The sequence below is a fragment of the Eurypyga helias genome, unplaced genomic scaffold (genome assembly GCF_000690775.1).
Source record: "Eurypyga helias isolate BGI_N326 unplaced genomic scaffold, ASM69077v1 scaffold11268, whole genome shotgun sequence".
NCBI classification, from domain to species: Eukaryota; Metazoa; Chordata; class Aves; order Eurypygiformes; family Eurypygidae; genus Eurypyga; species Eurypyga helias.
The window spans coordinates 4,544-22,536 of NW_010264992.1; the positions used below are offsets into that span (position 1 = coordinate 4,544).

The 17,993-nt window shown below is 40.3% G+C and overlaps 1 protein-coding gene across 1 annotated transcript; it reads left to right on the top strand.

Annotated features, from left to right (window-relative positions):
* Window positions 1-1,481: 1,481 nt before the first annotated feature.
* LOC104513272 (beta-chimaerin-like) lies at window positions 1,482-7,538 on the top strand (the record flags this gene model as incomplete). The annotated part of the gene is made up of 4 exons (XM_010156570.1): window positions 1,482-1,511; window positions 2,163-2,194; window positions 5,318-5,431; window positions 7,253-7,538. Coding segments are annotated over exons 1-4 (462 nt in total), but the record flags the coding sequence as incomplete, so codon positions are not given.
* Window positions 7,539-17,993: the final 10,455 nt, after the last annotated feature.

Genomic DNA, 17,993 nt, shown 5'->3' on the forward strand with positions numbered 1-17,993 from the left:
TAGAGGTTTTATTTGGCTTTCTGTGGGAATGAACGTTTATCTGTTTGTTCCTTGTCACCATTTTCAGTGTACTGAGTGGCCTTTCTTTCCATGAAAGAGAAGATTGCATGTGGTGGTCTTACCTAACTCACCTTCTGATACCTATTTTTTAATTAAGTTCTCAGCTAAAAATGTGTGCTTTGGGGGGCTCATTAAGGTCTATAAGGATGACAGGAAGGCAGCACAGTTCCAAGATGCTAAAGTCATGTAGTGCTACTAAAGATGAACATATGAACAACTCCTTTTTGAGGTAATATGGCTTTTTCTTGTGTGGTTTTTTTTAATACTTATAAAAATATCAAGTTAAAAAAATTGAATTTATACACTTTCTTCTCTGAGTTGTCATATATGCACATAGAAACAAAGCACCACCACTTGGCAATTTTTCTGGTTTTGCCCTCTCTTCACTTCCGTGGTTTTGGGGTTTTTTTTTCCCTCTTATTCGTGCTCCTCAAGGCTCAGAAAGGTTTGCATCAAGGTGTTATTCCTAGGCAGGAGTTTCAAGGATATGATACTGCTACTGTTAATGCCGTGCTAGAAGAGAAATGCCGAGCTGGGAAAGAAGCATAGTAAAGACTTGATTGAACTCCCATAGGTCTTCCATTGAAGATTCTCATTATCTTGTACAGACTTTCATTCATCTTGCACACTATTGTAGCCTTAATGACTGCAGGGTAGAAAGTCAGCTGCTTAGGTGTAGTGTGTAGATTACTGAATAAAAAATGTCACATTCATGCATCTGCTATTCAGAAATAAAAAAACATCAATTTAAATTTTTTATGAGTAAAATCATAGAATTATAGAATGGTTTGGGTGGGAAGGGACCTTAACAATCATCTAGTTCCAACCCCCCTGCCATGGGCAGGGACACCTTCCACTAGACCAGGTTGCTCAAAGCCACATCCAGCCTGGCCTTGAACCCCAGGGAGGGGGGTTTTTCTGGACAACCTGTTCCAGTGCTTCACCACCTTCGTAGTGATGGTGACATATAATGAGATTAATGACACAGAATCAAAACAAATACAAGGGTGCCTTTTTCCAGTCTGATAAAATGATCAAAATTCATTTGGTTTATCCTAAAGGATGAAACAGTCATGGAACCACCGTTTTTCTACATGTGTGTCACTATGTATGAAGCAGTAATTCCATTAATACAAGCAGCTTTACTCGGCTAACATTCAGGAGACTTTATGTATATCTTGTATTAAGTTCTGTCATGCTTATGCATGATAATGCTGGCTGAAGTTGCAGCCCAGGAAGACAACACTATTGATAAGTGTCATAGCTGTAGAGAGAGAGCCTCTTCATGAAGACACTTAAATGCATGTATATATAGGAGTACATCTTAAAATCTGAAAATCAGTTTGTAATAGTCAGATGTGTAATAACCGAGTAAGTCTGTGCATGGTGAGGCAGCCCTGCAGTCTGAGGCATGGGAAGCCATGCCCCCGTGTACTCAGCCAGCTGAGCAGGTGAGCTGAAGGCAAAAGCTGATGAATGATGAAATCAGGAGCCTGGGGAGCTTGCTTTTTTGAAACTTGCCAGAAGACTGGGGTCTGAGAAACAAGTCAAAGTGTCAGGCGTACCCAGAGTTTCTGGATGAGAACGTGACATTCCTAAAACTTGGTTCAAAGCTCTTTAAAATGATTGGGAGGCCTTCCAGCAACTTTGTGTACTTTGGAACAGGCCTGCAAGTTCTTAAGACTTCAAGGAATTTAAGACTAGGTTTAAATACAGAAACCTTGTTTTTTCCAAGAATATTAAACTTTTTATCTTGAGTCAGTTGCTCTATATAGGCAAATGATGTTTTTAAGAAGCTAAAGGGTGTATCACAAAATGCAGTAAACTATCCTTTATCCATTTGTTCAGTTTTTATACAATTATGTGTAGGTCTATTTTTCACCATTGATGCTTGTTATTCTTTCCAGAAGTCCATCAATAAAACCATCTCTTCTGTTAATTTTTCTGTTCTTCTGTGTTCCAGTCACAGTTTTGAATCTTCAGAATAAAATCACTTAGTTGGGTGCAGTCATATTCAGTAATCATCAAGAATAATATATTTTTATGTAGTCTATTTAAAATTGAGTATGTTTTTAATATTTTTCCTTTCTTTCAAAATTTAGGTGGAGAACAGACCAAAGTATTATGGAAGAGAGTAAGTGTTTTCCTCTTTTAAGTATCTTTTGGGTGTATCCAGAAGTTGTTGTTCTAGAACTAAAAAAAAAAAAAAGACACAATGGAGGTCTGAAAATATTTTATTTTATCCTTTCACTTGAACTGGGAGCTAAATATATTGAAAGCCTAATAATCTTGCCATGTTACAGTCTAGTACTGCTGCTCACAATCCATGGACTGTGCTGCCAGGTGAGCCTGCATGATTATTTTGCTTTCCTCAGAACAGTCTAGGAAAAAAATATAGTCTGAAGTATTTCTTCCTTTTCTTTTGGTTGTCTCTTAAACCTCTGAGTGGTTCTGCAATGGCTTGGGGAGCAGAGAAGCAACTTGCCTCTCACTGCCTTTTTGTGCATGAATCCTATACTTTCACCACTCTACATGGTTGTGGAAATATGCGTATACACTACTGCATGTGTAAATGCTGTTCTCCCTGCTAAAGCTATGAGATCCAAAATACCCCAAAGAAGAGGTGTATTTTTGTTGTGAGGAGAATAACAGATCACTAGCCCATAATTTCTTTGTGCTCAGCAGTCTTCTTGCCACTAAACAGCGTGAAAGGGGCTGGATCCTGCACTGGTGTGGAGAATTGGGCAGGTGAAGTTGAAGGGCACAGCCACAGCAGGAACCACCCAGATCTGGCATTTGGACTTTGCTAGAGTAATCTGCTGAGGCCCTAGCCCTTACCACTAGCTATAAATTACTTGGATCCCATGTTCTATTTTTTCATCCATTCCAGACACATAATCTGTGTTTAATGAACCTTTTTACCATCAAAAACCTCAAGAGCCAGTAGCTTTGCCCCTAATTACTGAAGTTTCATTTTTTAAATATTGTCTTTGACAACAGGGAATTCAGATCTATCCACTAGAGTACAACAGAGCCAAAGACAGTACCCAGCTGAGTAACCCACCACAATTCCTACAGCAGGACTTGTAAAACCATTACTGCAGTCTCTTATCCAGGAACCTGCCTGGCTATTGACATACTCCAGGTTTGTGGAGCAGCAGGGCTGGCAGGAACTGTAAGAAGTCACCTCGGTGAACCTGCCCGAGTGAGATCATGTTAGTTATTATCATTCAGAGAGATTTCAGAACCACTGGGAATATCCTATAAAAGCAGTTGACTCAGTGCTCAGTAGTGCTTGGAAACGGAATCAGGAATTTCTGGGGAAAGAAACAGAAAAAACCCATAATTATATTACTGTATAAATCTGTGCTGTGGCTGCATTTTAAATAGTGCACATAGGTCTGGTCCCTCTCTACCCCTTCCTCCTTCCTCCTTTTTGGACAAGTTAAAGAAGAAATGAAAGGTACAGCGAAGTGTAGCAATGGTGGAGCAAAGGGATGCAGCTCCTCCCGTAGAAGGAAAACAGACAGGTCTTCCTCAGAGGGTGTGCAAGAGAGGGACATGCACAGTGTCTCTCAAGTTACTGCCACGAGGTGCTGTGGAGGCCAAGAGCATAAAGATATTAAAGGGTTTACAAGTGAGATTCTCAGGTTCATGAAGGGTGAGGTCACAGGTGGTCGGACACAGCTTCTAACCAAACCTATGATGGATGGACAGGTATGTAAAGGGAAAGCATTATGTCACTGCTTCCTGTACCCTTTCTGTAAGCATTTCTTGCCGGCTGCTGTGAGAGGCAGGCATCAGAGTTGAGGGGATCTTGTACCATGTACAAGCTGGTTTAATGCCCTTATGACAACGTTCCAAAATATCCATGAGAAAGCTTGGATTACCCAGTGCTTATCACCTATGGTTAAAGAAATTTCACAGGTGACCCAAGTATCCTGTCACAGTGATTTCTTAAATTGATCATCAGGAGGGCTTTTTTTCCTATTATCTAACCTAAAGCCTGCTATATTTTGTAATGAGCTTTCAGTGGCAAATAGCTTATGCTCATTATTTTTAACTAGAGTTATGAATTGCCATGAATTTACTGGTAAAGACATGCCTAAATTATGTCATCTAGGGGTGGCTCATTTCAATTTGGATATGGCAATGAATGAGTGTGTCCCCCACCAGTACAGACAGAAAGTATGAATCAATTTACATTATTTTGAATAGAAAGTCACTCTGGAAAGTGAATTGGAAAGATCACCTAAACCTAGTATTTCCAACATATATTAGTTGTGAAAAGACAGCATAAAGAGAATGAAACAATTGCATTTACATTCCATGTGTTTTTCTTCTCTTTCACTACTGTGCCAGAGGCAGTGTTAGAAATGTGCCACTTCATATGTATTGTCAGAAAAGAGAAAATGCTGAAGGCCAGTATGTTTTAGTGCCTTTTTTCAGACAGCAGCAAAAATAGAAAATTTCAAAACCTCTGAGGAAACCCTTGGAGGCTTATCAGCTAGCAAAATGTGTGTACGAGTTAAGACTCAAACTGCTGTAAAGACTGCATTCATACTTACGGAAAGATCACTGCTAAATATTGATTATCATAAGGTTAATTGTGCATCCTAGGGCCTCTTTCTTTCTTAAAATTGCAATGACAAAAGAATCAGACAAGCATTGCTTATTTCCAAAACTGAATGAGGAACTCATTGCAATGAAGAGAACATAATATTTCTCAAGGCTACTCTGGATCTTCTTCTACTTCAATATATGCAAAATATAATTTTGAATAATTGTTGCCTTTTTGTGTCTCAGTTTCCCTTACAAATCTGAGGCAGCAATGTTATTGTAGATTTAAGCAAACTGATAAGAAGAATTACATCTCATTTTAATTTTGTCATCTCCATTTAAAAAAACATAGTACCTTTGTGCCTCGTTCTCAATTCTGTTGTAAGGCCTCTAGAAAGGAAACAAGGAAGAGAGGCATAGACTGGTAGAAAAGTTGCAAAAAGATGGGGGCATTTACAGAAAATAATCTTTGGGTGCAGCTGAGTATTATACTGACTGAAACTGCATATACAGTGTAATATTTTGTTTTGCCTCTATGCTGGACTTGCTCAGGCTGGGTGACTGTCCTGCCACTTTTCGATGCTTGGATGCTGTCCTGGTGTCTTAGACCACGATGCTCTGTAGTGCAGAAGTCTTCAAATGGTTTCTGGGGTGGAGGAGGAGTTGTTCTGTAACTCACTGAAATGTCTTCCCTTAGGTTTCACGGGATCATTTCTCGGGAGCAAGCAGATGAAATACTTGCTGGCGTAGAAGGAGCATATATTCTTAGAGAAAGCCAGCGGCAACCCGGCTGCTACACTCTTGCTCTCAGGTAAATGCTGTTTTAATAGAGGCTTACAGTTTAAATGTATATGTGTTTAATGACGGGGATTAGATCAGTCCCTTTTGAGTGAAATCTTGTGTCACTTCATACTGTCAGAGTGATTTTACACCCTCTTGTCAGCAGTTTGAATATCACGGTACTGCAGCAATTCAGTCACTTCTTCAGCACTTGGCTAGGAAGTCACTTTTCAGAAGCAGACTGTACCTGTTTTCAAAATTTTTGCTGCCTGGAATTGAGTGTTGTAAAGGTAGAGCTTCTCCTTGAAAACCATGTAAGAGAGGTGAGTGAGTACAGAACAGGAGAGTGTCCTGTCAGAGGACACAGCCAGGTTGTCCTCTAACCCAATGACATGTTGTACACAAACACCAGCAACCATTGGTGATAATAACCCTGGATAAACCTGGAAAATCACAAAGTCTAGGGGCTGACCAGCTATCAAAGGCAACATACTGGACTTCAGTTTTCTTCCTTACCTGGAATTCAAGCTTGCTGTACAATTAGTGTGAAGTATGGGATGCTGCTGCTCAAAGAAGTAAGAGTCTGCTGTTCAACTGAATGAAAAACTCAGGAGGAGCCCAAGCTACAACCTCACTGCCCCTCACAGGTGCCTTTCCTTGAAAATACAGCTGGTTTTGACTTAGCTGTGCCCTTTAAAACCTGCCCACACAACAGTCTTAAACCTGCTATGGGTTAGTGACAAGAGGACAAGATACTATATTGGGTTTTAACAAAACAAACTCCTTGGCAATATATTTCAATTTTTCTACCATTATTACCTCTGTGAGACATACACAAAATAAAAGCCTGCATTTTTACCCTTCTGCTGGTAAGCCAGAAGGAAAAATCCTTCAAGGAGTTACCCCAAGTAGCTGTGATACAGTGCTGAAATCATCCTCAGAATTTGTATTGATGTGCAGATGGTAGAGCTGGAAAAGCTGGTGAGTCATGCCAACTACAAAGTGGTGTAAATTAAAAGCAACTTGTGTCAGCTGAAAAAGAACAAATGTAATTCTGGGGGGTTTTTAGAGTTTTCAGAATAAAGAATAAGAACTACTACAGGACAGGGATTATGGCAAAGTGCCTGTTGTTTTGACACAACAGCATGATTTCTGAATCCATATGGATAATTGTTTGTAGAATCAAAACCTAAATTTGACTATAAATTGGGATTTCATGTGAAAAATGTGGGTGAAAAAGAGGTTTAAACAGTTTGATTTAAATGCCCAACAAAGTATGCAGAGACATGCACGTTTGATGCAATGTAAGGACCATTTAACCAGATGTACTATCTTTGAATCCTTTAATCAAGAATGGAATTCCAACCTCAGTGTTATAAACTTTGGTTTTCAAAACACTTAAAAAAAAAAAAAACACACCCAAAAACACCAATCTGGATTGCACCTGTTATAAATAGGGCCAGAGTTATCCCACAGAGCATTGGGTGTTTGATTGGGCCCCTGAATTAGGAGCTTGGTCTTCCTCGCTTCCTGCCAGAGGGTGATTCAGACCCTTAGGGTTTTAATTACTTGCTAGAGATGCCCATCTCACTTCATTGACTGTAGATATGACTGTGGAGGTTAAGCATTTGCTTTCTGCTCCTCAAAAATGTTTTCGGATGGAAGAGTCCTTAATACAATTATGCATCCCATCATACGGTCTGGTCAATGCAAACATGCCTTTCCAATCTCTTCTATGTTATAGACTCATCAGTGAAGTCACCTCCTGAGTGTTGTGCCAATATGAATTCCCTCTCTCACTCTTCCCTCTCTCTCTTTCTTCTCTCCCTCCCTTTTTTTCTGGTATTTGAAGATTTGGTAATCAGACCTTAAACTACAGGTTGTTCTATGATGGGAAGCACTTCGTTGGAGAGAAAAGATTTGAATCAATCCATGATCTGGTTACAGATGGCTTGATAACATTGTATATAGAAACAAAGGCTTCTGAGTATATTTCCAAAATGACAACAAACCCCATCTATGAACACATTGGATATGCCACTTTGCTTAGAGAAAAAGTGTCCCGGAGGCTGAGCAGAACAAAAAACGAATCAAGAAAAGCAAGTGTAACAAGTGAAGAAAATACCCCTGTTGAAAAGGTAAGTATTCAGTTTAAAATTGTGGCAATGAACACCACTTTTTCTATTCTGAGACAAAAAAGTGTTTTGTCTGAAGACCTGTTTCTATTTTTCTATACTTCATTAAGTATTACTATCCCACTGAAAAGTTTATATTCTGTTAATGTGATCTTGGCTCCAAACTAATATTTGACTGGAGCTTATGATGAAAGCTTTCTAATAAGTACCAAATGCAAATGTTTTTACTGTGTAAATACATATATATACTCACTAACTTGCCAACAGTTTTAGATGCAGTTCCTAAATTATGTTTCTCTGTCCATGTATACTCAAGTATATTCCACAATACGATTATGAAACTGGTTCCCACTGACCCTTCACCACAGCTCAAGTTTGTTATCTTTCCATTCATAGTCCAAAGCTCCTCTTTTCTGCCAAGTCTTTGGTGGATGGGTCTCAAATTGGGATATTGTTTGTTTCTTCCCTTTCTGCTCTTTGTGGGTCTGAAATTGGGATATTGTGTGTTTGCCTCCCTTTCTTCTTGCTCTTCTCATTTGAAGTGGGCCTTCCTTGGTATCGTCTCTCATGCACCCATATCCCATAACATTGTATGGACTAGGATTTATTAACATCATGTTGAATTGATAATTTCGTGCAGTTAACAGCCATCTGAAGATGTAAAATTAGAAATATTTTACTTAGGAGAAACAGTATTGTAAGCAGTGACATGTGGATGTTTTCATTTCCTGGGTGGTAAGGCAGTAAGAACTGTCAAATAAAACTTATTTTTTGAGTCTGATGTTTGTGCTGAATTGACTTACTGACATCTGTAAGTCTACTTCTGCAGTGTGACTGATTTTAGTGTTCAGTGTGCTGGCTAGCTAACTGAGAACTAGAGACTGTTTGTATTTGGGAAGGAGGGAGCGAATTTGCTGTCTTACAGTAATACGAGCATGAAAAGAGATCGGCTTTTTTGTGCATATCCTCATCACTCTAGGACATTTCTAGCATAATTATCGGTTGGGTTCATATATCTGCATTTGCTGATTATATACTGGTTTGGATTTCTCTGTAATAATAATTGCTTGAGCAACTGACCTGACATTTGTCCTCTATAACAAATTCCCTTACAATGACATTTTTTAGGGAAGGCATACTGCTGCAGGGATGTCCACTGGAGAATGGCACAGCAACAAGTTCTCCATTCAAGTTTTAATTGAAAATGAATCCACTGATGATAATAGTGTTTGGTTCGGTTGGACGGTATTGTAATATGCAAGAGGAGTGCCTGCCATTGAGACAGGTTTTGTGCTCATTTAGTTGATTCCTGTGATTGGACACTGGTTGATTTTGAATGCTGTAAGAGGCACAAGAAATTGAATTTTGACTTACCTTGAGGCACAATAAGAACTAAACATAATACAGTGGGACAGACTTCTTGTGTGTGTGTGTAAGTAGGAGAATGGTCCAGAGGATGTTCTGGAAAAGTTTATTTTATATTGAGAAAATACTGACCATCATTGGGATGACTGTAAATATTATTACACTACAGTCATGTAGTCATGACAGTTGAAAATCAAGCTACGGTCCCTAAAAATCAGGAGAATTATTTTTGTACAAGGAAAAACACAGTTTCAAAATGGTGTTCAGTTTTACTTACAGTTCTTGCAATTGAGGAGCAGTGGTTTTTTGTATCTCTGGAAGTGCTCTCAAAGACTTCAGAGGGATTTATTCTAGTGCTATTTATTTCCTAACAGGTTGTGGGTTTTGTTGTGCTTGGGATTGGATGTTGTTTTTCAGGCTAGGTGGTTTTGAGTAATTACTGTAAAAACTCTTTTAAACCAACAGAAAGCAAACTTGCTGAAGGGGGCCCTGCCCCTTCTCCTTTACCACCTCCTTTTTGCTGATGTATGTTTTTATGCAGCTGTACAGTAGGTGACACCAGAAAAGTGCTCCAGATTAAAACTAACTCAGCTAGGGAAAAAAAAAAAGTGAATTTTCAACCAGCTCTGCTACCTGATCCATCCCATATGAGTGGAAACGCAGCACAAAATAGAGGACAAGACTTTCTTCTGAGGACAGCTCAAAAAATGATGATATGGTCTTAAAGGGACTGCAAACCTACATCCTTAGTTCCATGTACCTGTGCTTGAAAATGTTTGGACTTGATATAACTTGCTGTCAATAGTGAAAATTCACCTCTGGACCTCATTAGGAATTAGATTTGAATCACAGAATTACAGAATCATTAAGGTTGGAATAGACCTTTTAAGATCATCAAGTCCAACAGCTAACTGCCAAGTCCACCACTAAACCGTGTCCCTAAATTCCGTGTCTACATATATTTTAAATACCTCCAAGGATGATGACTCAGCCACTTCCCTGGGCAGCCTGGTCCAATGTTTGATAACCCTTTTGGTGAAGAAATTTTTCCAAATATCCAATCTAAACTTCCCCTGGTGCAACTGGAGGACATTTCATCTCATCCTATCACTTGCTACTTGGGAAAAGAGAACAACCATGTCTTCTTTTGTATTGCAGCTGAATGAAATAAAACTGTGTGAAGTATGATGTACCTCCAAGGTGGTCCTCTGGTGTGAAAGGCAGTACCACAGGTCCATACCCTACAAGGATTAGTGCACATCTCAATTTCCATACATACAGGCAGTACCAGTCTGCAGGACTGGGATGTGTGGCTGTGTTGTCATGTAAAAATAGCTGGCTTCAGCTAAGCCATTACATTGTTGGCAACTCTCTCTGCCTTCCTCCCACTGAGGGGAAGCAGCAGCAGGAGGAATAGCAGCTGTTTCTAACATTTTTTTCTTGCCAGGAGGAGTAGGAGCAATGAGCTACAAGAAGAGCGGGGCTAAATAGTGATCTGCTCGCAGGCTGAAAACTTGTCTAGCATCTGAGACATTGCTGTTCTGGTTAGGCCTCCCAATGGGCTTCTCTACTGGTACCAGTAGTTTTCCATCATCTTATGGAAATCCATGTCAAGAAAAGGTTACTTCAGCTGAATTATTAGGAACTGAAAGAAATTCACAGATGTCTATATGGTGAAGCCTACAATGGTTGCTTTTCTTCGTATGTTCCTGGGAGAAGCTCATGAGAGGTTTGGGTGGCAGACAAAGACTCAGAGGTCATCATTCCCATTTCTTCCTCACCGTAACCTCAGATAAAGTATGAACTGTGCTTTGGATTAAACTGGTGAGCATTTGTCAGTTATAACATGTATGAACAGAGGAGGATAAAGGGAATTTAATGTTTGCTTTTATAAAAACTTTAGAAGTCCTTTAAATTTAAAAATAATATGGGGAAGTGGTAGTTCAGTGGGAGTTGTATCAGATGTTTTGCTTGAGGCTGTTATGTGTTGTACAGCATTTTAGACAAAGGTCATGGTTTGCCCACAAATCAAAACCTTCACCCACTTCAATTACTCAAATTTCAAACCCCTAGAAGTAAGTGAATGAATATTCATTATTCACAGAATCATAGGCTCATACAGTGGTTTGGATTTGAAGGGACGTGAAAGATCATCTAGTTCCACCCCCCCTGCCATGGGCAGGGACCCCTTCCACTAGACCAGGTTGCTCAAAGCCACCTCCAGCCTGGCCTTGAACACTTCCAGGGATGGGGCATCCACAGCTTCTCTGGGCAACCTGTTCCAGGGCCTCACCACCCTCTCCGGGAAGAATATTTTCCTGATATCTAATCTAAACCTCCCCTCTTTCAGTTTAAACCCATTACCCCTTGTCCTGTCACTACCGGCCCTTGTAAAAAGTCCCCCCCAGCTTCCTTGCAGCCCCTTCAGGTACTGGAAGGTGCTATAAGGTCTCCCTGGAGCCTTCTCTTCTCCAGGCTGAACAAGCCCAACTCTCTCAGCCTGTCCCCACAGCAGAGGGGCTCCAGCGCTCTGAGCATCAGCATTCTTTGCTGCATGTGTGAAAAATCATTCGTGGTGTTTTTTGTAAGGTGTGTTTTCTCTGGCCAATTGAACAGGTAAAATATAAATTTTTTTTGCAATTGAGCTGATTTATTTGAAAGTGCTGCCTGGAGTATTTTGAATGTTTCAGAAATGATGGAGTGGTGGGAGGGGAAATACATGCAGGACAGAACTTTCCATTACTTCTCAAGAGGAATGTGAGAATTCAGCGCTCTAAGGTTAAGCATCAGTACTCCTATTACAGATTAGGCTTTTTACAAGTGAGATTTTATTTTATACTGAAACCAATTCCAGAGTGTGAAAGTGCAGCTGAAGGCATTCATCTCCATAGTGGGTTTGTTAACACCACCCAGGGAGTCTGCTCATTCTGTCGCTTCCCACTTTGACAGCGAAGATTATGCAGTGTCTCAGTCCCTCCAGCACCGCTGCTCCCGGGGGGGTAGGTCGATGGATGGGGGACACCAAGGCACAGGCTGGCAGGCGGAGCTAGCATTCGCATGAAATGTCTTGATACTGCCTGGGGTACCTGTCTGTTCCCATAATGATGATTTCTTTGAGGTTGTAATTAGTGGAGTCATGCTTATTCCAGAAGAGGGGTGTGATACATGGGCTGGATTAAGCTGTTGTTTACATCTTTTTATCCAACATTTTTTGTAAAAGGCCTAAGAAAACATTTAGGCTTTAAGATACTTAATGCTGACATTTCATCCAAAAGTTATTTCCGGCTGACTTTAAAGATGTGCTAGATTTGTAGACGCAGGTTCCAAATTTTAGTCTGAAGAGTTTAACAGATCTTTAATCTGAAAGGAGTTGCAATGATTTTTTAGGAATGAAGTATTGTGGGAGAACAGCATGCTGCAAATACTTTCTTAGCAGTGTAGGCAATTGTCATTTTAACGGGATCCAGCTTGAAAAAGGATTTTGGGTAGCGAAACTGTTTTTTGTGTAAAGAACGTTGGAAGATTGAATGTTGTCTGCTTAGGGTTGTTATTTAAGCTTGGGCAATCTGTGATTGTCTGCTTCGTGTTTGGTCTGCTCATGGAATTCTGTATTTGAGGCAAATGACCATATACTAGAAGATGTAAGGCAGGTAAGTACCTGGTACTGGTACGTAGTGTAATTAATTACCAGTAGTTCACGTTACTGGTGAATGTAGGAGAAGTGTAACTTGCTGTAAGCAATTAATCTTCACATGTAGGAGAGGAAAAATTGCAGTAGTCTGTCAGTAAAATATGCAGTTCTGCAACATTTATTGCTGTCACATATCACATTATCCTGCAACTTCTGCCCTTACTGCGTCAGCGGTCTTTGTGTCTCAGGCAGGGAGAAAATAATCTTCCTTTCTAATGCTACCCCAGCAAGTGTAATTTGGGGAAATATATTCAAAGCATTGAAATGTTGGAAATAAATGCAAGCTGGAGCTTCATGAATGCTCTGGTCAGGTTAACGCTGTTGCGGTTGCTGATGAGAAACCATCCTGGTTCCCTGCTCTTGCACTTACATTCCCATTCTTGTGACCTGTGCGCTACTGCACCCCCTTGCCCCATGCCTTGGGTGGGACCTGGATGCTTGTGGCATGGTGCCCTGTGTCAGGCAAAGGCTGTGCCCCATGTTTGTTTCTTTGCTATGCTGGTCTTATGCAGGAGCAGTTCCTCAGTTTGGGTTGCCTTATAGCTCCAGAAGTATTCATTTTAGCATGGCAGAACGAGATGAGAGTGTCAGGATGGACTTAAAGAAATGTTTTGGCAGTGGTTGAGCATGAAGTATTTGCAAAAAGAATGATTTTAACCTATCTGACAGAAGACAAACTGTTGGTAAATGCAGTAAAGATTAAGAAAGGTTTTGTCAGAGCCAGGCCTCTGCTTACTTGGATCCTGGCAAAGCTCCCATCAACTTCTCTCCACGTAGGATCTGGCTCAGTCAGTTCAAACATACCAGTTGTACATGAAATATGGGTTTGCTTGGAGCCTGGGCTAGCGTGCGTGTTCTGCTCTCTGGTTGCAAGTACATGCCAGGAGCAGCAAGAGGCATTTAACGATGATGATCTGTAAAGAATAGTGTAGCAGTTTGAGCTAAACCAAGAGCGAGCTGTATGTGGACTCTTCACTTAGCAGCAGGACAGTGCAGAACGCTCTGTACTGCCGCTTGATGCAGTAACCTCTCTCTCGGTTTTGCTGGAACTCATTACCGGATATTTAAGTGCAAATGGCAGAGCCCGTAGTTAATACTGCAGCTAGAACTAAAAAGCTGAAGCGATAAGCATATTACGGCATCTGGAAGGTTGTAGATTTCCTCGTCAGAAAATCCCACGCAAATAATAGATAAGAAAGCTATTCTTATTAAGGCAAAGGTGACAGAAAAGGAAGAATAACTTTGCTAGAAGTAGGAGTTGGTATTACTGTCCTCATTAGTCAGGCTGCTCACACACAGTTTCCCATAGAAGAAAAGGCAGGACTTCCAGGAAAGTCTGTTTTCTAACATCCCTTAATTGGAGATGTAATCTGCTTACAGAACTAAATTTTTTAGGGCCACTGCAGTTTCCCTTACATCAAAGCTGCTCAGGAGACAGCCAATTTTAAGAAAACTTCGTGTTAGGTTTGGTTCAATTATTGGAAGTATTTACATTTCTACATTGTTTTTCACACCACAGCCCTCGCTGAAGGCCTTTTAGCCTCATCTTACCGCTCCATTTTTGTCTCTTTAATTTTTTACAGGTACTTCTGTTAGCCAATGATAAAAAAAATCTTTTCAGTCTTTCACTTATTCATTATTCTTCCCATTCTGCAGCTCTTCTCAACCGCTAATGATCCTATTAGAGGTTGCTAGCTAGTGTTTAACTCTCTACTGGGATGTCTATCCAGATGTTGAGCATGTCCTTCCACGGGATCACGGGGTTAAGAGGATAGTGAGCAGAAATACCTGTTCCTTGGGACTCTGGGCTGAAACCACACTGATAATTTGGCCCAGTGTGTTTTCCATTGCCTTCAGCTCTGTGGTTTCTGCAATGTGCTTGGTCAGAACAAATTCAAAATTTTCCTACAGGGACACCAACAACCCACCACCTTCTTGCATTATGGGTTACAGTTTCACTCCCACATGCATATCCACAGAATTCAGAAGGGACTCCTTCCCAGCTGATTTTCCATGGAAGATTCTCAGATGCTACACTGAGAAGCAGCAACATAAAGCCTGTACATGAAGGTGGCCTTTGTCTGCTGATTTCAGTAATGACATGCAGTGATAAAAGGTGTGGCGTTTCTGCTACTAGAAGCAACAAACTTACACATGAAAATTACACAGGAGTAATTAATTCCTTTCATCAGTCACTCCTACTTGTCCTGCAAGAGTAGTAATCTACACACAGGTTACCACAAGTACATACTTTATTGTAGCATGCCCTGACATGGGTACTTAACTACATACCCCACTGTCTTCTCTAAATAACTGTTAGCAATTTAGTACTGATTTCATCCAGAATACTCTTTGGTATTATATCACAGCAAGGAGGAGTTTATATGGATACAGTAGATCTACCAGTATGTGTATTTTAGTAAGCAGTTTTATATTCTGAGTAACAAATACCATCTTACTGAAAATATAGCTGGCTTATTATTTTCTTTTGTATTTTCCAGCTGTGTCTCTTTACAGCTTCTTTTTTGTTTAAAGCATCATAAATGTGAAATAGGCAATATATAACAAATAAAAATTAAAAAGCTACCAAAGTAAAATAATGGAAAGTATCTTTTTTAATTCCTTCCCTCTGGCTGTCTATGTTTATGCACAGGAAAAGGGACGCTGCTTTTTAGTTGACTCTGGCATTCCTAATGCCTAATGTTTTGCCTGATTAGGCAGGGATTTTTAGGAGAAATACTTTAGGTTCATCTTAACAGTAATGGAAATTGAGGGAATCAAGAGAAAGAGAGGTTCCATTGCAAAGTGTTTGCTTACCTTGCTTCCCTGAGCTGCTAACATCTCTCCAGGTTCCTGGTTTATGTTATGTTATTACCGTCAGCTTAGGATTCATGACTTTTGCCTTAAGCAGAATAAGTGATATGATTATGCCTGAAGAGAGCTTGTAAGCTAGAGACAACACTGATTTACAGAGATAACATGATGTGACCAGTATGATCGGATCCAAATGGTACTGAAATTAATGGGAAGACCCCCCAGAGATTTCACTGTGTCTTGGAGCAGTTCAGGGCACTGCTAAGCATATGAAGTTTGTTACCACCAAAGTGTTTCCTAATCCAGTGTTTTAGAAAGGTAGCCAAATGGGAGTGATGTGAAAACTTCATACCTGAATACCACAACTGTACATTAAAATTTTCTGAATTGAGAATGTCAGATTAGTACTAAAAGTAATTAGATGCACCAGAAGTGCTTATAGTAGTCCCAAAGCAAACGCCACTTAGCTCTTCAAGTATGGTACTGTATCTGCAGCTAGGCTCTGCTGAATACATAAATTAATCTTTTCCTCTTGGGTATTTTCCTGTTATGAGCATATTAATTATTCTAATAAGGCTAAATGTTTGTTGCATAAAAACCTTGCTTAGTTTGATGTATTTAAAAAAAGCCTTATATGAGCGGGTTTTGTCATGACTTTTATACTCTTTACATAGTTTGATGGTATTAAATTAGTATAAACAAACTTCTGTAGGGATTTGGATGGAACCTTCAGCACAAACATTTTATTTGTCTACTCACTGGAAAATGAAAAGCCGCTTTTGAAGTAAAAATCTATACTTGATTATCTCGAATGAATCTTGAGACACTGTAAGAAGAGGCACTAAACTTTTACATGTGCCTCTTAAGCTGCCATGTTTTGATCTTGGAAGACAAGTGTTCAACTTCTTCAAAGAAAGATATTCATTTCTGTTTATGCAGGACTTGGAATTAGTGTGAAAAGGATAGTGTTTAAATAGTGACTAATATTTATCCTGCATATTTTGTTTAGAAAATAAGTATTTTTAGTGATGTGCTTGTTTAGGTCATACATTTTCTTGACTAATTAAAAGGAAAACAGTAACCTGTCCTCTGTGTTCCTGCTGGACATGACAAGAGATGATAGGCCTGAAATACAGTGACGAACATTGCAGGTTAGCTATTAAGGGAGGAAAAAAAAGAACAGTGAAACATTGGGATGGAGTGCCTGGTGGGGGCAGGACAAGCTCCCTCATCATAAGGCATGGAAACACATTAGAAAATGTCTGAGAGAAATGGCATAGGTAGCATGGATACCTGAGGCAGGCCGAAGAAAAACCTCCTAAAGTACCTTCTGGTCCTATTTCTCTGTGGTTTTCTGTGCCCCAAAAAAAATATTATTTAGGCTCTGATTCATCTTGTTTAGATGAAGACATCTTACTAATGTAGCTAAGGAGCAGGTATTTGATTCCTCCCCATGGGAGGAGAGTACATTACACCTTCAATTCAGAAGTGCCACTTCACTAGTGAGGAATGAACTGCAGCTACAGTCCTAATGTCCAAGGCTTCCACGAAATGCTTAATGCTGGCCAAGATGCCAGCAAGTTCATCTTCCGTATCCTCTGCAGGCCTGCCAAGGAATGTCTTGCCTGGCCTTCTGTGTCTCTACACACTGACTGGCAGTTGTCCCATCACGCTCTAGATATTGTTCTTTCTGAGCATAAAACGTGTCTGTCATATCCACTGAGCATCTTCTTCCGTACCCAGCGTGCAGTACGTCTGACCCCCGAGGCATATGGGCACTCAAGTGAAGTCAGGTGGAGAGGCCAAGCAAATGTCCTCTGTTTGATCTGGTCATGGAGAGCCAGCTCAGCAGCCTGCACCCTCATCCTGCAGCCAGGATACTGGGAATCTCCCCAGTCACCCTTGGGCCGGGTCAGCAGGGCGCAGCACAACAGAGCTGCCAGGCAGCAGGAGGCAGCAGCCCGGGCAAGATGACAGCTAGTCATGGCCACAGCGAAGCACATGCTGTTGACAGCATTCTCAGCTGAGGCCTGGAAAGGTGAGGAACAGGTGCTTTTTGTAACTGCTCATATTTGGAAAAGAGGACGCTGTGGTATGAAAAGTACAAATTGTAACAATGGGCTCTTTCTTGTAATGTATTCTTGGCCCTGGAGAACAGTAGGACTGTGCACGGTCGTCAGTGTGGGTTATAAAGAATGAATACTGCCAGTTAGACTTGATTGCCTTTTTGATAGATTTACAAAAGTACTGAATGAAAAGAATGCAGCAGATGCAGAATAATTGGATTTTTAGCAAAGTAGTACAATGTCTCATGAAATCATACTCTTGACATTAATTCAAATTGGTTGGCACATGAACATGGTCACATGGACCAAAAATAGGTAGAGGAATTTCAAGCAAAGAATAAAGATAGGCAGCGACTTGATAAGCTGGGGAAAGGTGGCTGATGAAGTAATGCAGGGACAGGGGTTTCATTTAAGATTTTTATTGATCTGGAAAAAGTGCAAACAAGACATTACCAAAAACTCAGGATGGTTTGTGCTATGATGTGGCTTGGTATAGGAATTTAATCCCTAGAAACATGATGA